The sequence below is a fragment of the Stegodyphus dumicola genome, chromosome X2, assembly GCF_044657685.1.
Source record: "Stegodyphus dumicola isolate Sdum_Otavi_A_Nest chromosome X2, ASM4465768v1".
Taxonomy (NCBI): Eukaryota; Metazoa; Arthropoda; class Arachnida; order Araneae; family Eresidae; genus Stegodyphus; species Stegodyphus dumicola.
The window spans coordinates 172,273,727-172,296,753 of record NC_140781.1 but is presented as its reverse complement, the minus strand read 5'-3'; the positions used below and the strand labels follow the sequence as shown (position 1 = coordinate 172,296,753).

The 23,027-nt window shown below is 31.1% G+C and overlaps 1 protein-coding gene across 4 annotated transcripts in view; it reads left to right on the top strand.

The window, feature by feature from the left end:
* Positions 1-23,027, top strand: part of LOC118202364 (sodium-dependent glucose transporter 1A-like) — an 83,071-nt gene that overhangs the window by 47,050 nt on the left and 12,994 nt on the right. For 3 of the 4 annotated variants that reach the window (XM_085809036.1, XM_035374524.2, XM_035374525.2), the window contains 2 exons: positions 9,808-9,907; positions 13,572-13,698. In XM_085809036.1, the coding sequence (XP_085665162.1) occupies positions 9,808-9,907; positions 13,572-13,698 (227 nt within the window). The remainder of the gene's footprint in view (positions 1-9,807; positions 9,908-13,571; positions 13,699-23,027) is intronic. The other variant, XM_035374526.1, reaches the window with a different exon arrangement.

The window sequence follows — 23,027 nt, the reverse complement described above, 5'->3', positions numbered from 1 at the left end:
CAGATAGCAGAAAAACACATCCGAGTGAAAAGGGACTGTGATTCACCACTCTGTTTGTTAAGAATAAACAAACGGCATTAAGAATGTTTTTTCTTCTACATCACCACTGATTTTTGCATTTTGTGTGTGCAAAATGTTATTAGCTGTAAAAGGCTTTTCTCGAATTCTCAATTACTTATAAATTGAATATGTTAGATAGTAAGTACCATGAAAGTTAGATTTTCGTCATCAGAATTATTTAAAAACAGTGCACGTAATTTTTAGTAGTCGTCATAACTGAGAAAGACATTACAAAATGAAACAATCCCCTGATTCATCATTGCATTTTCAGCACTTAGCATTTCAGAAATTAAACTTATCCCTACAACCAAGAATAAATTATTAGCCCAAAGGGGGGGGCATTAGCCCAGAAGTGCTATTAATTTCGTTGTAGCATACTGCGTCGAAAACTTTAAATGTCCATTTCACCTTTCAGATTGTTGCCACCAAATATTATCGCTCTGTGTTATATTTAAAGAAATTAAATAATTAAAAATCTGCATAAATATATGTATGTTTCTCATACAGCGATAAAACAACGGTACCTAGAGCCATCAAATTCTGAATAACGTAATCCTCCACCGAAGCTGGCAGCTAATTTAGAATTTGGAATTTGTTTTATTATCTATTTCATAATTTGTAACACTTTAAACGAATTTTTTATCAACAAACTCAACGATTTCAAAGCGATTGGCAACACGGTACCAAAAAGAAAATTTCTCCAGCGTTCGAGACTGTATATCGAAAATTCTAAAGATACGCTCTTTTTAAAATTATTTTGCGATATTGCTGTTAAATTTTACGGTTTAAGTGCGAAGAACATGATATTTAATAAATCAAGGTTAAAACGCCTAAAGGCCGCCTTTAACAAACGTTAAAAAACGCCCCTTTAGGCGTAATGTCAGTTTTTTTTATTATAATTTTTATTTATTTATTTATTTATTTTTATTGTTGTTCTAAGTAAGAATACTTAGTTCAATTTTAAGTAGGAAAAAAAAGATAATACATCATTTCTTCTCAAATATCGGGTAATTAAATTTTCAGTTTCACCTGCAAATAATAAAATGCTTACATTTTTTATTCTCTTACTAGGAGAACGGGGAAAAAAAAAAAAAAAAAAAAATTACCAGATGCTTAAAAATGAGAAAGAGGTTCCCCCTCCCAACCAGCAATATGTACTAAATAATTTTTTATTGGTGTTTTTTATTATTATTATGTTTTTAAAAATAATTTAAATAATTTTTTATTGTTATTATGTTTGCTTTCTTTTCAAAACTCATCCAAACAGACCAAAACGATTTCACTCCCTGCTTACGACACCGTAAGGTAAACCTGTTTTTATCTCTAGAAGCAAAGAACTATTTTTTTTTTTTTTTTTTTTTTAATTGTAGTTTCAACCATGGAGGTAAGAAAGGACTTCCTACCTCCATGGTTTCAGCTGGGGGCTTTGAATAAGGAAAGTTCTAGTTCCGGGGATACAAAGTGATATTCTGATTTTTGCTCCTCTACTTTTCCCATGCTTGCGAACTTCTTTTCATGAGAGGGTTTTGGGTAACTTAGCCTCTGTAGACAGCAGAAAGATAGACTAGATTTCGTGTCCGATTACGCTGAAAAGAAGATTCGATCGAACTTGCCTTTAGAACTTCTGCAAACAAAAATTTAATGTTTGACCTTATTAAATATTTTGCAAGTGGGTCCTTAATAAATTAGAAATTTCTTATTCGTAACTTAAAAAAAAAAAAAAATTAAGAGTTACAAAATAAAAAAAATCAAATTTATTTATGAGACGTGGGTACACGGAGATTGTTTTCTTTCTCTCTCTCTCTCTCTCTCTGTATATATATATATATATATGTATGTATAATACGTAATATATATATATATGTCGTATATGTATAATCCTTTTGTCGCATAGCTCCTATAAACAAATACTTTTAAATTTTTGGAATATATGCATAAAATATGTGATTCTAGAAAAAATAAAAGCGATTAATAACTTAAATTTTAAACTAATTTATTTATTTATTAGAATAAAATGAACATATTTTTTAAATTCTCCTTTTTTCTTCGCTGAGACTGTTTTCTCGTGACCTAGAGAAAGCTTGCTTATAAATTTTTTCCAGAAGTATTTTCCATGACTAAAGCTGGTTCGACTTCATGAGACGTCATTTTCTATTTCCAGTTAGCTTTTCTAACACTTAGCAGTTCTTTCAAACTTGCTTTCAGTTAGCTTATTAAATGTTAACATAGAAAAAGGCAATTCAGACACTATAAGACGTAATCAAATGTGGAGAAACGTCTTCTTCCATCTGTCGTTTTTATTCTATAATCGAAGTAACTAATGAAGTTTTTTAATTCTGAGAACTAGATTTTCCGTATGAGCATTATCTTATTTTCAAATTGTTATACATTCTTAGATTCGTTTTTCTAGAGAAAGGAAAACCTCGAACTGTGAAGAATGTGCAGTTAAGGGAAAAGTAAATGTAACCTTCAAACCAATTATGGGATAGAAACTTTCCAATTTCGTTTACCAGATATATACAGTGTAATTAATTAGAAAAGCCAAACGTAAAAATATATGCACAAAATTATAACAACACGCATAAAGCTGTTGTTTTATAAAAAGTAAAGAAGCTAAAGAAACAGAAGTTTGTATTATTATTAAATAATGTCAAACTTGTGTCTCTCTTCAGTTTAAATAATTGTTGTACATAAATACATAGATATGAATTCCAGAACTTTTATTAATTTCCTAATTTTTTTTAATTCGGAATTTATTATACTTAATAAACATTTTGGGATTCGCACTTATATAATATACATTTTGTTGTACCGCTTTGGGCTGATAGAATTCTGGTTATGAATTCTTGTAATTCATTTGTAATTATTGGCTTAAGAAATTTACACAAAAAATTTAGAATTTTCAGTATTCAACCTCAAAATTATAAAATTCATTTAGACATGATTTTAGAAAAGCGGCAGATTCGGGAAGACTTGTAGTCTGTTTCCTGACGAAGAACTGCAATTCTGCATAATTTCTCCTTCTCCCCGTTTCTTTTTGCATCTTTTTTTGATTCGAATGGAAATTTAGTTTGTCTTGTTGGTTTTTAGACGTGCCAACCATAACTGATAAATAAAAAAGTTTTATTCATTTACATATAAATGTGATTCCCAAAATTTTATGCACGTGCATTTATTTCGTTTAATTTCGTAAGTTTATATATAACTTTTCAGTAATTATAAGAAACATTGAGAATGATTTTTTGTTAACATTCATGAATACTATTTCTATCTCCTACTGTTTATAATTTTTTATTACTGTATTTAATTATATTTGTACTAACTGCTAATACCTTAAATGCATATATAAGGTGTTTCATAGATCATGGGACAAACTTGGAGGGTTGGTGGAGCGTACTAAAACATGCATTTTTTTTTATAGGAATGCAGGGTCTAAAGTGACGGCTTAAGGCAGGAACGTAAAAAACGACACGAGAGGAAAATGTGTTTATGTACAAAACAACGCAAAGTGCTTCTTTGTAGCAATACAGTATTCACAATAAATATTCAAAATTGCGACCACCAGCAGTAATACATGCTTAGTAACGTCGCAGAAGGGATTGGCGAACATTTTGAAAAACAACAGGCATTTCGCGCATGCTTGCAGCCGCAATGGATAGTCGTGCAACGAGGTCCTCCAGGGAGTCAACGGGAGTCTCGTAAATGATGCTCTTCAGATGGCCCCATAAAAAGAATTCAATCTGAATAAATCTGGCGAACGCGGTGGCCATCGAATGGGTCCCCCACGGCCAATCCATCGGCCCGGAAATGTCCCATCCAAGTAATTGCCGATCCGCACTTGGTTATGGGCTGGTGCACCATCATGCTGGAACCACATGCGATCACGAACGACAGCCGGAACATCTTGCAGCAATTTCGATAGCATCTCTTGCAGAAAAATATGATAACATAGCCATTTGTACGCTCAGATAAGAGGTATGGGCCTATGAGGTAGTCGTTAACAATACTCGCCCAACACATTCACGGAGAAGCGGGTTTAGAATACATGCGGACGTGTGCCGTGTGGATTATGAGTTGCCCACACGTGCATGTTCAGGCTATTGAAGATGCCGTCCTGTGAGAAAGTTGCCTCGTCCGTGAATAACACATCCGATGGGAAATCCGCCTGCGCCGCACACTGCTGCAAGAACCAATGACAGAAATGAACTCGAAGAGGGTAATCTGTCTCTTGCAAGGCTTGGACTCTCTGCAAACGGTAAGAATTAGAGGCTTCCTTCAGCCCACCTGGACACGAGTGATGCAATACTCTCCAAACGGTGCAGATGACGTGCAATAGATCTTGTACTTGTCTGAGGTGATTCATGCACAATGCTTAAGATGGATTCTTCAACGCGAGGTTGTCGTGCGCTTCTTCCACTTTTAGTGTCAGAGGTGGCTTCAAATGATCCGTTTTTACACAGAGACCGATGCAACCCCTCGAACACTGTGTGCTTCAGCATGCGCCTGTTCGGAAACCGTTCCTGGTACAAGCGTAGCGCTGCTCTGCCGTTCCCATTAGCAGCATACATGAGATGCATGTCAGCTTTTTCCCTCACTCATCACGCTCGACATCAGAGTTGCGAATGATACTCTGTTGCATCAGATCGTGGTTTGTCCGGCTCACTACCGCCCTCTACCGCTGCATTGCCAGCCCAATCACAGCTGTAGTTCCTATTACTGTTAGTGTTCCCTTTTTTGAACATTTATTGTGAATACTGTATTGCTGCAAAGAAGCACTTTGCGTTGATTTTGTATATATAAACACATTTTCCTCTCGTGCCGTTTTTTTTTTTTTTTTTTTTTTTTTTTTTTTTTTTTTTGCGTTCCTGCCTTAACCCGTCACTTTAGACCCTACATTCCTATACACAAAATGCATGTTTTAGTATGCTCCACCACCCCTCCAAGTTTGTCCCATGATCTATGAAACACCCTGCATAATGTAACAAAGTTATCCACATCATTTCCAGTTTCTCTTTTGAATGCAAGGTACCTTCACTTTATTTCATTAAAAGAGTGTATTATAAATAAGCACTTCGTGTTAGAAGAAAACATTTTGCTATGCAAGTATATTTCGCTTAGTAGGATATTTAAGGAAAATGTACCCAGTACTGCACAGTCAAGTTAATTGTCTGAATTGATCGATTCTGCATTTTTGAACGTTGTGCTTTTTTGTATATTTATTAGATTAGATCTTTTTAAAATGGAAATGTTTATAGATCTTAAAATATTTACGTTTGTAGTAAAAAACTGCATGCATTATAATTTCTGTAGACTTGCTGTATGCAAATTTTTCAGTTGTTGTAAATTAATCATGAAGTGTGGTGAAATTTTTCCAGGGTAGGCGAAGACAGGTATTAGATTTTGAACAAAGGATTTATCACCCCACTTTTAAGATTTATACATAATAAGAAATTTTCGAATTAAATAATGGCTTCCTTTTAGATCTTATGAGATCTTTTAGCAGCAGCCCACTAGAAGCCTAGTGTATAAAATCACCCAACACTGGTAGTTAATCGCCTGCTGCAAAAGTTTCCTCTCTTTAACTGGCACATGAACTTCCTTTGAAATTTCGTTTTCGAAAACACCTTAAAGCAAACAGACGTCGAGTTTATTGTTGAAATAAAAACTAATCTTCCAGCAATTAATAAAACAACAAAAAATTAAAACAATTATTAACTAACTATAATTATTTTCTACTTTATTAGTTTATAAACTCTCTACTTCTTAATTACGAACAAATAAATCTGTGAATATTTCACGAAAGTTTCAGAAATACGAAAATGAAATCATAACATTTTCACTTTAAAGTTAGGTAAAAATGTGGCAAAGTTTATTAATTAGTTAATTAGACAAATAGGACTGTGTAACTAAATACAAATATACTAACACGATTTAAAACAGCATACAGCGTGTATGCTATTGCTTGTTAACTCGAAAACGACAGCATACTTACATCGCTTCAAAGAAAGAGCGCAAATTCTTCTTGTCTTTGCCGGTGAAAGAAAAGATATGCTTTTGAACTTATTTGATAGTTTTAAAACACAGGCAAGCGTTTACAAAACATTAAACACAGATAAACGTTTGCATCAAATGAAGAAAAGTAAGTAAACCCCAGAAAATAATAAAAAGTAAATTATGCCATTTCTCGCTTACCCTGGCCGCACGTCTGTTAATTAAAAGCATATAAAGATTTATAAAGAAACTTTAAAAAATTGGTAATTTATTTAGCATGAAAAGCTGTTAAAAAGGGGGATAAGCAAACTTGTTTTCCATATATGTATCAGTATTATTGCTTACGCCGAAAGAACCAACTGTCATATGAGCGCTACGTAATTCAAATATCCTTAATATGAAAACCTATGTATGGCTTCAGTAGAAAGGCGCAATTAAATCATACTGAGCTTTCAAATGAATAATTTTAGGACATAATATAAATAGCTAGAGATAAATTTAGTCTCAAGAAAATTTAATAAAATATTTATGATTTTACTCAGGTTATGTGGCTAGAATTAAGAATTCGCAGGAACTTGTTAACAGCTAACTGAAATAAACTAGAGGCATAGAATTATTTTGAATAATTTCTTCTTATCAGGAATAGCCTAATGTCTTTATCTCGCTGGCTGTGCCATAATTCGATATGCATTCATTAAAATAACATTATAAAGAGATTATAAATGTGAATTTTGGAAGATTAATAGCATTTTTGAAAATTCTAATATAATTTAAAATGCATCTTGAAAAAAGTAATTATGATTAGTCCTTCTAATCGTTGTTATAAATTTCTAAAGTTGCTTATATCAATGTCGAATTCTCTTCACTGAAAGTAGATTTTAATGGTTCATTCCGTCCGGTTATTTGAAATTTAATCATATGAATTACCATTTTCTAAATTTTAAACAATACAAAGTATAATTAGTAATTATTAGCTGCATCTTGCCAAGATGCAACTAATTTTCAGTTCTTCAAACTGAATTGAGTTTCAATAAAAGAGGTTAAGGAATGTTAGCATAAAACATTTACTTGTATTATCATAAAACATTTACTTGTTTTATTAAGCATTTCTACACAATCATTATTTAAATATTGAAAGAAAGTTTTAAAAGAATACTTTAAAAAAAAAAAAAACTTTTGTCTTTTTTATTTTGCATTACAGTATTTTAATTACATTTAATTGGATTTTTTGTAAATAGGTATTTCTTATATATTTACTTTTTTTTATAAATGCATACTTGTCAAATAATTTTATAATTAATTTTTAAAATATTAGCGCGCTATTTCTGAATTAATATTCCAGCTTCTTTATCTTCTGTTAAATCTCTGCATTCGCAGCTGCAATGCAATCACATTTTGCATTTTTATTATAAAACGAGTACTGAACTTAATCATTTTATGTATCAAAATAACTGTAAAGAGTTGAGATCTAGTCATTATTTTATTGCATGTACTTCATTACAGAGAATGGCATTAGCAAAATTCAAAATAAATAAATTAATTAAAAAATAAGAATGGTTCTTAAATAGTAAAAGTATATCCTTATAACGAAAACTGAAATACTACTTAAAAGCAGTGGTCGAAGTTGTGATTTGATTTCCATGATATGATCATTTCCTTTAATCTTTTAATATTAAATTATTATTTACTCCGAAATAATTCCTACGTTTAAAATTCATTAGATCAAACAATTTCAGATGTTTATTAAACTTTCATGCGCGAAGTCATTTTTTGAAATATTTTCAGCCGGCGTATCTTTGGTCTGCTTCGACCTCTGCCGAATTTTTCTCTCTTAATTAAATTTAATACCATAATGAAGTACTCATATTGTTTTGATGTACAATGTGAGATGGTTGCTTAAGATGATGCAGAAATTCGACCGTAACGCCTAGTTTTATCGAGGAGAAAGCTCGCTTCTCATTCACAATGCAAGCATTTTCATTATGGAATTGTTTGAGGAGAGCAAGCTAAATTCGATTAATTGTCATCAGCAGAGCTAAATAATGGCCAGAAAACTGAAAGTCTCCTACCGAAATCAAGAATCTAAAGCACAGAGAACCTATACGAATCTTCAGGCGGCCCAAACTGAAGCATTACCTAGCCGTCTTCTTCGAATATTATTAATGAGAAAAACGCAAGGAAACCAGATGCATAACTCTCGATCGTAGGAGATTTGTTACTTCTAATATAGTGATGGCTACTTCCAGGATATCAGACAATTCTTAGTGCACAGCTGACTTTGAGACATCGCATTCTACTTTTTCCATGAAGACATATTAGGGAAAACCTACCAAAGAGCGAAGATTCAAGTGTGTTGGGGCTGGACACTGGATATGTATTGCGATTGGACACTGGACATGGTTTAGGACTGGACACTGGACATGGTTTGGGACAGGACACTGGACATGTGTTGGGACAATTTTCTGGGACTTTTGCAGTATCATGAGTCGCGTGGATGCAAAGCAGTGCGCTTGCGCTATTATCAGGTAAGACAGAACCGATTTATGGCATGTGAGAATGACTTCTTTCTGTTGGGATGAAGTACGTACTGCAAAAAGTAGATATGAATTATCTGAAATCTAAAATGTATGTTTGTATCTTGATAGATTTAATTCTGGTGTTTTCTGCTCAAAAGCTTTCTCAAAATCTTTTCAACGTTACATATTATTTAAATATTACCTAAGGGATAAAAAGAAATACCAAATTACCGTTTTAGTACATGCATTTAAATTTTCTTATAACCCTAACTATTCACACATAAAAATATTATGCAATCCTGTTATGCAATGTAAAACATTGACAAAATGAAAATGAGAATTTTAACAAATACATAAACTGAATGGAATATGAATTAGTTCCATACAAAAATTTTTAATACAACTAAAATAAAATTCACTCTTTCTTATTGTTGTATACATAAGTCGAAAAAACTCATTTTCAGAGGGTATTTCTAATGATCATTTAAATATATTGAGATTGAATTAAGTTTTTTATTAAACGATATAAACCATATCATTCTTTAATATCATTTGTGAGATAATAGATTTTCTTTAACTGTATTCACATGCATTTAACAATTTTTTTAAATTCCAGGTCCATGTTCTAAGCAGCTCCTACTAATTAGTTTTCTATTACTTTTAATTGCATATTATGTTATTTTGCTTAAAAATTTTATTTTCCGTTTTTGCATGTATTAAGTATTTCAAATCATTATTTACTTTTCATTTCTTTTTTTCTTTTTCTTTACATTACACGTTTACAACACTCATTAACACGTTACAAAAGAAATTTTTTTTAATCTAATCGCAGATAACCGTTTCCTTAAATAAAACTTTTATTTTAAGCTTAATGTTTATCTCGAAGTTAAAAAGTAAAGCAACCAACTTACACTTTATATATAATTTCAGAATAAAATATTAACTAAAATAATGACAATTTAATTAAATTTTTATAACCTATGGTTTTACCTAATATAATAATTTCATTTGAAGTTTAGAACTATCTTTTGTCAACAGAATGCTATTAAATTTTTAATTAAAGCTTTGCTTCATAAAAATACTTTTTTTCAAAATATTATTTTTCCACATAATAAAATTTTCATTTTTACACTAACGCTGATTTTGTTTTTTCGTTTCTACGCACATTTAATGCAAATAATTGTACTTTTATTTCTTTTGTGTGTGGCTTTATTTTAAAATATGATTTTAACCTTTTCAGATCGTCTCCAGCAATTGAAAACAAAAAAATGTTTCGTTTATTCGGTAGGACATTAGATGTGGCACGCACAGGCGTGCACTATTTCATGTTTGTCATCCTGGTAAGAAGTTCTGTAAAAATAACTGTAGATATTTCTAATTTTTTAGCTTGGTTTCTAGTTTTCAAACAATAGGAACAAAACTAATAAAATGTATGGTGCATTCATAAGTGCAATTCTTATTTTTATATCTTTTCTAAATTTATGGTTCTTATAATTTTCAACAAAGTAATATCTCACTGCAATATAAGTTAATTAAGATGCATGAAATAAATTTTAGATTTAAAGTCTTAATTTAATTTTTGACATTTTAAATTATTCAGATTTACCAAAACATTTCTCTTTCAAACTTTATTTCAAATTTTTCATTTCACAATTGTACTTTTCATTTTTTATTTTTTCCTTCTCTTTCACTTTATTCTCCGTTTTAGCATTTCAGTAGCCATCTTAACAACGTATTTAGATGTAACACTTTCTAAATGCGAATTTCCAGGATGGAATTTAAAACTGAAATGTATTGCTTTAATATTTCAATATCGGTAAAGACAAATAATTAAATAAATAAAAAAGGGGGGAAGGAAAAAAGAAAAAAAGAGAGAGAAAAAAAAGAGAGAGGGGAAAAAGAAAAAGTTTGTGACAGTAAGTGTGAGAAGAAAAGGGTATAATAAACATATATCTCTCTCTATATATAATATGCAACGGGTATAATAAAGTATCAGTGACAAAATGAAAAGAAATAGTCTGTCTTTTTTCTTTTCAAATCCCGCAAAGGTTAGATCAGTATTTTTGGAAAAAAAAAAAAAAAAAAAAAAAAACCACTTAAGAACATAACATTACTGAAATTCCAATAAGAATCTGAAATGTAAATAAAAACTGGGAGTAACAACACCTGGAATAACAAAAGAAACACACAATTTGAGACACTGACATGAATGAATGCCTTGAATTAAAAGTAACCGAGTCAAAAAAAGGCAGCCTAAGTTATGAGCAATAAACTGATTTTTTCTCTGAAAATTTATTTGACTTTTCGGAAAGAAAATTTATACTTCTCTACGTCACTGGTTGGTTGGTTAGACTACCAGAGAGTTCATAATTCAGATAAGAAAATATCAGGCTTGCTGTAGCTAAGGCAAAACACCCTATTATTTGAGGAATCCACAAGAATATGAAGAAATTACGCGGACTTTCAATGATGAAGACTAAGCAATGACGCAAAGGGAAAATATATGATAACTGGTTAAAATCGGTCAAATTTATTTAATATTTTAAAGATGGAAGCGTTCTTTTATAAAAGCTTTATAAGAATTAGTAAGATTACTAATCTTAATTTAATTACAGCAAACAGGGAATCCTTCAATATACCTTATGAAAGCTAAATACCTAGATAATGGTATGCTTTTATGCGCAGCTTTCTATTCCATGCAACTACATGAGCCAAATGATGCATACTCTCATATCAAAGTAGCAAAAACCAAACCAAAAATGAATTGTAAAAATTTTACAAGATGAAAAACAATTAAATATCGTAAGTAAATTGGGTATGAAATGAGCCAGTGTTAGAGCAGTTGAATAAAGTGAAAGTAATGAATATACATTTATTTGTATATGTTTAAAATGCAGCGACTATTTTGCAAAGAATGCTAATTGTGTTATGAAACAAATTCAAATGAATAACTATTGTATTCTTATTTGCAAACGCTTTAAAGAATCTGTTTTCTTTACAATACGTTTAGTGTAGCAGAGAGGATATCTTTAATCTGTGGATGTAAGATAGGCACTTGCCAGCGAAGTTGGTATGGTGGTTACAGATAGAAAGAGTATGTCTACATTAGGTGCTGAAAACTTGAGAAATGCCCTTAAGAGACTAAATCTTTAAAGGAACAAGCTCTTACCAGGATCCTGTTGAAATCATCGTTCAAATTACTAAATCAGAGTTACCTAATTAGCGGCGAGCGACATTTTTAAGATGTTCTTGACTTCAGTTAGAGAGCTTGATGAACGAAGCTGCTTCCTAAGCATTTGTTTATCTATCTGTAATTTTTTACTAGCTCTTAGAGGTATTTATTGCAATTCAAAATACTGCATCTTAAGGGGACTCGGTACCCCAAAATCGATGAAATTACCGATTTTTCAATTTTTTTGCTGAAAAAGTGCCTTAATACCCTTACTACACTGAAGAGAAGTTTTGAAATGATCTGACGATAATAAATGCTATAAAAAGGATTTTAAAACTTTGACACCCCTTTAAATGCCACACCCCCTCAGTGTTTATTTTTTATTTTATTTTATTTTATTTTATTTTTTTACTTCTTAATTTTTTCAGTAACTTAATAAAATCAGTGTTAATGAAAAGAAGTGTAATTAAATATGACTCCACCTATCAAAAAACTCTGTTTATGTGTATATACTGATTTATTTAAATACAAATTAAAGTTGAAAAAAATTTTTTTCACCTTTAAACTGGCAAGTTTATATATTTATACTGAGCTCAGCAAATAATTTTACGTGTATTATCAGTCAACTTTGCTATGCTTATTCAAAAATTGAAATTATCTGTGATTAGATACGAACAGAAAGAGGTGGCGTAATGAAAGTGATCAAGTATCTGACTGTAACATTATTGAAATAGTGCTGGAACAAACATTAAACTCTTTAATTAATTAAAATGCACATAAATTAATTTATAATGCAATTTATATATGAGAACAAATGGCTAAAATAGGAGAAGAAATGACATAAGCTGCTAAGTGGTTTTAAATAAAATGATTTATGTCTGTTAAAATTTCAAATTTTGCTTTTTAAAAAAGTCAATAAAACGACAATTTAATATTATTAATAATGATTATAAGCGTTTTAGAAAATATATTATAACTAATTCATGCATTAAAATTGTTTTGAGCGTGTTTTAAAAAACAAAAACATGTAAAGAAAAATTCTACTTGCATTTTATGATTTTTTTGCAATATTTCTAGCCAGATAAGATTTTAAACAAGTGCTTGTAATTTATGTTCATATTAATTAATTGAGCATTACTAAGTTTTATTTTATATATATATATATATATTGAAATTCAGTAATAAAATTTTTAAGAAATTTGAAATGATTTAATGACCATTCAGACAGTTTACATTCTTTAAATTGCGATTTCTCAGTTGGCAATTTTTCAAATATCCTTTTACTTAAAGTCCTAAAACTTGCTCAGATATGGAACAAATTATTTAATAATTTTGATGCTTTTTTAAAATTATATACTAAATAGAATCAAGGATGGGATTTGAAAAATAGTGAAAAGAAAAATTATTCGAAGTAAAAATGTCACTGAAATCATATTTTTCTAAAGTTTTTATACAAAAATGTGCTTTTTATTTTTTTTCTCAGAAACTAATTCATTAATTGCAAAATCGATCCCTAAAGTTATTAAGACTTTTATAAATACAATAAAAATGTAAAGCAAAAATATTGAAAACTGTGGAAGAAGAAAGAATTTTTAGTTGTTGACTTTTTTAAAAAAAATTTAAATTAAAAAAAAATTAATAGCAAAAATTTTTTTTTCAGCTTAAGACCATTTTGTCTCATAAAACTACTTAATATTATTCATAAAAAGTAGATGAAAGTTCTTAAATTTAAAAAAAATCATTCAAAATGTATCGAAGTCCCCTTAAAAACATAAATCAGTGCTTAGAAATTTTGCACATTCAAAAGACTAATGGATCCTCACAAATTTCAGGGACTTATGGTGTCCATTCCTGGTCCCACGTTGATTGACCTCAGACATTCAAGTGGAACAGACTCCAGTAGCATTTCCTTAATATTCTCGGCAAGGTCAGCTGGTTACCTGCTTGGCTCTCTAATAGGTAAAAATCTGCTTTTTTTTTTTTTTTTTTTTTGAATGAAATGCTTTTAGCTTACATTAATATACATATATATATATATTAAATTCCTGTATTTAAAATTAAAATTAAGAAAGCCAATCAAGTAAAATTCCAATTTACAAATTCGTAATTTTTAAATATTTCAAAACTTTTTTTTTTTAATTTTGAAAAGTTTTAGAATTTTTTTTAAAGTGTAAAAGCAATTTTTAAAGTTTAATAGCAAAAGGAAAATCGGCATGGAAATATTGCTTTACAAGCAATGGCTAATAGTAATAGATTAGTTGATATGCATAAAATCGTGACGCAAAAATTGTTAATAATAATTATAGCCATATAAAGAAAATTACGTAAAAATGAACAATTGAAAAGATAATGAAACGATACCGACTCTTCAGGGGGAATTAGCTCATTTTACACTTCCTTCAACCGTTCAGACATCGTGTTTCGTCCTTGCTATGCATACACAAATCGAAAGTAGAAATGTAATTAAATGTAACTACTTAATTCCCCAAATTTAGCAAACTCATATGCATATCAAGAATTCTTCTACACGATGTAAATTAATTTAAAATTAATTGGAAATGGAAAACTTTATTTAAATGAAAAAAAAAAAAAAAAAAAGTTGCAGCAAAATGTAAGTATTGAATCAGTTATATGAGCAAAATATGTGAAAATAAAGCATTATAATGCAAATGTAAATAAAAGGAGTACTCGTAACATTACAAAAATATTCAATTTAATGAAATTTAAAATTTTAAAAATGAATTAGGCCAGAATAATTTTAAAAGCCAAAAACTTACACTGCACATCGTACTAGTAGCAACAATGAAAGGGGTATTATTCTTTATCCTAAGGGCAGGTGTTTTGCTTGCAGTTGCCAGGTTTATGAGAACAGCAGAAATTAAGTTAGTGAAGATGGTAGTTATGGCATGGCTAGAAAGTGAGACTACCTATTAAATCGGATAAATAGGTAAATTTATTTTTAAAATATCTGTCATGGAAAAAAAAAAAAAAAAATAGAGTAAAAGTTAAAAATATTCACGCAAAACGAGCTGTAATTGCGACTTAAGAAAATAAATTGGTTCCGACTTAGTAAAAGCTTAGAAGCCAGAAAAAGAATATTACAAATTTATACTTCGTACTGTTTACATATGTATAAATCTTCCAATCTTAGCTATCCAACTTTATCCTCCTTATTAAAGGTTTCGGATATAGTATTCATATATCTTATACTAAAAGATTGAAATTAAAATTAATGCCTACCTTTTTGAGATAAAAATTAATAAATTGAGTAAGTATTTGGTTATCCTTTATTGTGCTAATTAGTAAGTAGATTACACTTTTAAAATTTTGAATGTCTGTACAAATATTCCTTATTCTTTTAATTTGACTTCTAAAAGTATTTTCTATTACGTTTTTGGAAAAATTAGAGTTTCAATTGATTAATTTAATAGTAGTGAACTTAAAATATCTTCTTTTGTCAAAAATTTTTAAGGTTTGATGATCAATAATTTGCAAATCAAGTAGTCTATAGCATGTTGATTATTATTAGTAGGATAACGTTTGAGAATGCTAGGATAGATTTTGAGATTTTCTTTTGCTTTATTATTATTGAAAGTAATAATAGCATCTATGTGCCTGTAGGTATTTGTTAATAGTTTAAATTCTAGTTCTTTTAATTTTAGCTGAAATTTATACTGTTGTGTAAAGAGAACTAAATACAAATTTGTGTTGAACTGTTAGAACCCATGGGATTTCCTCTGACCTGTAAAAAAATATTATTATACAATTGAATATGGAATAACGTACACCATAACAAGTTATGGAATAACGTATACTAAAAGAAATTTTGTTCCAATTTTCAATGCTAACTATTGAGTAAACGTGTGGCAATAATTTTGGAATTTATAGAAAATTGTCGAAAATATTTTTAAGAGGTAAAGATTTATAAAGGTTTTCAAAGTCATAGCAGTTTATTTGATGTATGTATAATTTTTAATAGCTTGTATTGCTGGTATGATATTCTTAATGATCCAGCTATAATTGTGCAATTTATAATATAGTCGACAAAGAACACGATTAGAGTGCCAAGTAAACTGTGGCTATAAATGTGAATTTAAATAAAAATGGAATTAATCTGCTTCGACTGCCAAATTTCTTGTTCATTGTGGATCGGCATTTCACTGTTCTACGCAATCAATATTCTTTCTCTTATGTGAGCCTCTTATAATCAATATTACTTATTAAAATAAAAGTTGTATAAAAAGTGTGAAGGAAATTATGCTTATCTACAGGACGAAAATAAAATTTTCAATTCAATTCAGGAGCTGTGAGATCAGCCTGTGTAAAAAAACTTTTTGTAACCTGAAACTTTCTTTAAATTGCCTAATTATTTGGCGAAAAGTGAGTTGCCGTACAGCGGTTTCATAACATTACACAGCTAAAAGGGTGGGGAAAAGGAGCAGTAGCAGCTAATTTGACACTTATATATATATATAAGTGTCAAATAACAAAGTGAAATAACAAAGTACATTGGGTGGCCAGTGTAGATGCTAAGAAATATAGAGAACTTATAAAAGCAGGAAAACTTAACATAAGATCGTCTTGTCTTAGAATTAAAGAATTTTTGAAAGTAACTCAATGTTTTAAATGTTCAAAGTATGGGGCACTTTCAAACAAAATGCCTAGAAACGCAAATATGTGCTAATTGTGGTGAAGTTGGGCATAAACATTGGGAATGTAAAGCTAGTCCAAAATGTATTAATTGCAAAGAGGCAAATGAAAAGTATAAATTGAAGCTTAGCGTTGATCATTCTATCTTAGATAAAAATTGTCATTGTCACAAACGACAAATGGATCTTTTAATCAGTCGTACTAATTATGGCAAGAATTCTTCACGAATACTTTAAAATAGTTCAAATAAATTTATATCACGCCAAAGCTGCTGTAAATCAATTATATATAAAAACTATTGAAAAGGGCTATAATATAGCCTTGATCTAAGAACCTTATGTAGTGGATAATAAAGTTCAGGGAATCCCGATGAAATTTCGAATTTTTTGTGACAAAAATTATCCAAGAGTGGCAATCGTTCTGTTTGACAGCTCTCCAGCAATGCTTTTGTACGCTTCCTCGAATATAGTGGCTATTAAAATGATCATTAATAATAGAAACATACATAGTTTTTGTTTCAGTGTATTGCGTCCCTAATGATGCCTTGAATGACTATTTATATTGTATTAACAGTATTATTGATTCGCATGATGACTCGGAAATAATTATTTGCGGAGATTTCAATGCCAAGAGTCCCCTATGGGGGTCCTTATGATCACTCAATAGATGCAAAAGGTAATGCTATAATTGAATTCTGCTCGACAAACGATTTGAATGTTCTTAATAGTCCTGATAGCCCGGCTACGTTTTCCGGTGCCAGAGGCGAAAGCTGAATAGACCTTACCATTGCAAGATCTTCTTTTGTCTTGAACTGGTCTATTTCTATGGATATATCATGTAGCGATCATCGCTACATTGAGATTGGACTTCTAAACAACTTACTTAGAGAGAAGAAATTTGAACGTTTCTATATTTGGGATCTGAATTGGCTAAATTTTCTTGCAGAACTGTATAACTTTATAAATCAAGTTTCCGAAGAAAATTTAGAAAATACTTCTGATTTAAATATTTATATTAAAGATCTTACTAACTCAATAGTGGATATCTGTAAGAAAAATAAGAAGATGAACAAATTTAAACAGAGCAACGCTCTGGGTAAACAGGTGTATTGGTGGTCCGAAAAACTAGCTGTTTTAAGAAGTCAAGCTCGACTGTATCGAAGAAAATTTCAGAGATGTTATAATCGTATAGAGAAATATTTGTTTAAGATTCAATATAAGAAGAAATTAGCTGAATATAAACGAGAAATCAACATTAGTAAAAATTGTGCATGGGAACAACTATGTGACACTTTGAATATTCATCAACCTTTTGGCATTCCTTACTATATTGCTGTTAATAAATATAAACCAGCTTTACAAATTTCCTCTTTGAAATATCAAGATGGGTCTTATACTAAGAATATAGAAATAACAAAGAAACAGTAAATTACCTCCTACAATATCACTTTCCTTGTGATTCTATTTATGGTGATGTAGCATGTCATTATCAATATAGATCAGATTGTAGGATACCTCCAGAGACCGTAAATGATTATGATTTTACTTTGGATGAAGTGGAATTTACTCTTAAAAAGTTAAATAAAGGAAAAGCTTCTGGTAAAGATGGCCTGACAATGGATATTATTTTTAGAAATCTTTGAATGTAATAAAATGTTCTTTGTAGCTATTCTGAATGAATGTCTTCGGAGGGGTATTTTTCCTGAATGTTGGAAAGAGGCTGATTTGGTTTTGTTCAACAAAGAAAGGATAGAGAAGATCCTTCCTCTTTTCGCCCCATTGGCTTACTGCCTTCCTGGGGCAAGGTGCTGGATAAACTCATGACCCAACGGTTACAATATTATTTGTTATCAAATAATCTTTTAAATAAAAATCAGTTTGGTTTTATGCCGGGTAAAACCCAGGCTATAGATAATTTAATTTCTGACATCCTTCGAAATAGAAGGAATGGTAAACATACTGCAATGTTATCCTTAGATGAAAAGAGCGCTTTCAGCAATGTTTGGTGGCCAATTTTGTTAAAGGAATTAAAAAATATGAAATGTCCAAGAAATATCTTCTTATTAATATGTGATTTTCTGAATGAAAGAAAAGTTTCCTTATATGATGGCAATAAGTGGCATCGCAGAAATTATCAAAGGGGTTGTCCCCAAGGCTCAATATCTGGTCCACTTTTGTGGAATATTATTGCTAATATAGCTTCAAACATAACCTTACCCCAAAATGTTAGTATACAAGCTTATGCTGACGATTTTGTTTTATTGGCCACGGGAAGTGGTCGCTATACTCAAGAATTGGAGAAGTGGTCTTTCCATATTAAATACAAATTTGATCCAAAGAAGAGCTTTCTTTTGGGTATTGCCAAAACTAATACTAGATCACTACATCCTAGGTGCAAACTGTATGGGCAACCAATTAGAGTTTCTAAGAATATCAAATATTTGGGCATTACGATCGATGAAAAGCTCACTTTTATACCTCACCTAGATCAAGTAACGATCGAATGCACCCATATTCTTAATAGACTTAGTCAAATGAATCTCCAAGGTAAAGTTCTTAAGAATTTATATAAAAGAGCTATTGAGAGGAAGATACTGTATGCATGTGGCGCATGGTGGACTGGAACGGTCCGAATGCGTAACAAAATTTTGCAAATTCAAAGAATCGCTTTATTGAGGATTACTAAGTGTTTTAAAACTGTTTCCACAGTAGCTCTTCAGATTTGGGTTGTATGTCCTCCGATCGATATTTTAGAGGAAAACGAATATGCTATCTTTAAATGAAAAGCTGGTAATAAAACTGTCGATTGTTTCAGTGAGATCTTCTCAGCTAAAGAGTTTGACTTTGAAAAAGGTTTAGACATTCATCCAGCTTTGTTGAAACGGTTGAATTGGCACAAAGGCCTCCCCAATATGATAGGATGCACGATTTTTACAGATGGATCTAAATTAAATGGTCATGTGGGGGCAGCCTTTTGTGCGTTCTCAGATGAGAAACTAAGCTTTCAAAGAAAATGTAGACTTTCTGACAATGCCTCTGTCTATCAGGCAGAATTAGTGGCCCTGCGAGAGGCCTTGTATTGGCTTATTTCTAATTCTGCGATAGATCCTGTAGAAATCTATAGTGACTGCGAAAGTGCAATTGTTTCAATTACGGGTGTTTGTCCAAGTAACGATCTAATTAAACAGATATAAGACATGCTCATCTTTCTTAGCGCTTTCAGAGATATTAAACACTTTTGGACGAAGAGTCATATTGGTACCATTGGTAACGAGTTAGCAGATAGACTGGCAAAGGCTGCCACTGAAAATCAAATTATTGATTTTGAAGTAAAGATTCCTTTCACAGTTTGAAATCCTTGTTGGAAAGAAAAAGTTTGACTGTATGGCAAGAAAAGTGGAACGACCCAGATTCTAAAGGAAGATTTACTTATAATTTAATCTCAATCGTAAGTGAGAAAAGATGCCTAAGTGATAAGTATCTACCAAGCTTTAACTAATCATGGACACTTTCCCTTTTATTATAATAGGTTTTCGATTAAAAATTGTGCCTGCTCATGTGGCATGAGTAATGTCGATATTGAGCACCTGTTGTTTAGATGCTCTTCTATGAAAAATATTGTTCTAAGATTTATTCCAGATATTGCTAAATTTAATACTCTAAAGGATCTAAGTAAAAATACAGTGAGTAAATTGAGATTGTCAAATTTCATAAAATATGTATCTGTAAATGAAATGAATTTATATATTGATTGTTTAAAATTTCCCTGTCTATTTAAAGGAAAACTAGAATGTTTATGATATTCTGTTATTTTATTTCTTTTCAATGTAAGTAACATATTTTTATGCATGCAAGTAACATGTGTTATATTTTACAAAGTATGTAATAATGTGCTTTTGTTGGTGCAGCTGGTAAATCTCACCAGCTCCTAGATTTCAAGTTCATATTTTAGTTGTTTACTCTATTTTAAGTTACTTCAGGTAGTTAGGTGAAAGTTCTACTGCTTAATAGCCCTGATTTAGGCCTTGTTTTAGATCTCAATGTTTCTTTAATTAAATAGCTCCACTAAGCCCTGTTAAGCCTCAACTGCGGTACAGGAAGTTCAACCAGTCTCATATATACGTATATATACGTTTTCGAATTCAATGAATTTTAGATCATTCAATATATATATATTTTCCAAATGAGAATTTGTTTCTCTATTTCGATTATAACTTTGTTTCCTAATTGATAGCTTGTCGTACATGCTTATAAATACTTCCCTTCCTTTTCATGTTTTGATTTATAATTTTTAGTTATTAGTACGTGTTTGATTGGTACACAGTTTTTTCCTTTACCTTTGTTTTACCTTATTTATTTGTGTGTATTGTATTCTTCGTGTTTGATAATTTAGAAATCTGTGCAGGATTGTATATTTTAAACTTTTTATTGTCATACTCCTGTTGTGCATTGTTTGATTTTACTTTGTGACTCCGCCTGCCACTAGTATGGTGTTTTACACATCTTTTGGTTCATTTGTTTCATGATTGCTTATTTGAAATATTATCTATGAAACAAGTCATCCCGGCTTCGGAACAAAGGTTTCCACTTTTCTTTCATCACCTATTCTTTGGATCATTCGCCCACCAGCGACCGAGCGGTAAAGTCGCTGAATACTGTCAGTTCCCAACCTGTGTTGGATTCCAAACGAACGGGCTGGTTGCAAGGGCATTTTCATGGTTTCCTCCATGTGTAACGTACAGACAAGCCAGTTTCCCTTAGAAACTCCTCCACGAAGGCATCCCTTCTGTTGGGCTAGATAGCCCTTGCATGCTTTGCCATAATGAAATAAACCAATCTGTGGAGCAATTACCTCATCAAACTTTACAGTTATGTCTTTTTAGGCAAATCTTTATTGAACAAGAGACGGCCCAATCAGGCCATAAGCTTGCACGCTTATAATAAATACTATATCCGTTATCTCTATTTATGGTATTTTAACTCGTAGTTAGGCATGAGTATATTCTTTTCTTTTTCAGTTAATCTTGTTGAAACTTTGCACTTTGGGACTACTGCCAACAATCAACTTAAATGTTTTTGCCCAGCAGGAAGCTAATTTTTATTAAATATTATTTATTTTTATTTGAAGAAATATGAGTGCATGTGTTGATGAAGCAAGAGTGTTTTTTTTTTCTTGAAATAACTAGTGTCGGAATACTTCACCTAGTATACCCAGTTCAAGCACATGATTTAAAAGTTTATTTGGAACACTCTGAAATACGTGTTTTGAGGAATTTATTTTTTAAATTGCTTCCATATTGTCACCATATTCCACTGTAAAAAAAATTACGGGAAAAAAAAAGCTAACTTTGCTAAAATTTGCTTACTGTAACAACTGAAGGTGGATCATCTTTGGCTAATGTGTGACAAGAAGGTTGAAGATTAACTATTTGAAGCCAATATATTAACTAATATTAATTAGTAATAAAATAGCTCCATTTCGTAAGAGTGTAAATAACGCAAAACAAGTATTGATTTCGTGCATTACGAATATTTATGACAGTTTTTTGCTAATTAGAAATTAAAAGGTTCTTACAGAGAGCAAATTCAGTCATTTTCCGGGACTGCCTATTAAATCATTATGAAGTTAATATTTTACTTATCTAAAGATGAATCACTAATTTTACTATTCGAACAATCAGAGAAACAGAGCTCGAGAATTGTAAATCAGTTTCGAGAAAACAGTGTAGATGGCGCCATGTGTGAAGAATGAATGATGGGCTGTTTCGTCGGACGTCTAGAAGAAACATTTTTAAAGTTGGAATTATCTTTAACTTCGTATATTGTTTCGGATTATTCGCCTCTGACGACTTTCTGACACCATTTTATCGCATTATTTTGTTTTAATATACCAGCGAACTTTCTTATTAAACCTGGACGTAGGCCAAGGGCATTTTTGAGTCTAAAGATAAGAGTTCCCACCTTTCTCCAGGAATTCCGGGATTCTCCCAGAATTGACTATTGAAAATTAAAATCTCCCGGCTCCCGGAAGGAATTTAAAATAAATATTACTCTCCAGGAATATCAAGTTTCTCGAAAATAACGACAAAATGTGCACGGACGAAATGGTTGAGAGCATCGAAAATCACACGACCGCACACTGCACCCAAAGAACGTTTATGTCAATACATATTCTTTACAGCAGCGATCTACGGTGAGCGGTGAGTAAGCGCCTTACGGGATGAGTCGTGGTTTCATGTCGGCGTGTCACACCCCCTATCTCCCCTCATCCTCTCATTTTCAATCCATTCTTTCATTTAGTCTGCAGTTAGTTAGCTATCTACAAGCAAGTGCGTATTTTGAAATTATTTAAATGCTTTCATAATAATGTTTAGTGAAAAATAACGATTCTGATTCTGCAAGTGCGATTCTGCAAAACGATTCTGATACCACCAAAAAAAGACAAAATATTCGACGTCATGTCAAGACAACTGGTTAACTGAATTTGATTAGCTTATGAAGAGAGACAACTTTAACGGAGAATGTAAAGTATGTCGGAAAACGGTTAATATTAAGTACGAGGATGTTAGAGCTTTAACTGTACATTCTCAAAGCAAGAAACACTAGTCGTTAATATTGAATAGGGATTCTTCGCAATCG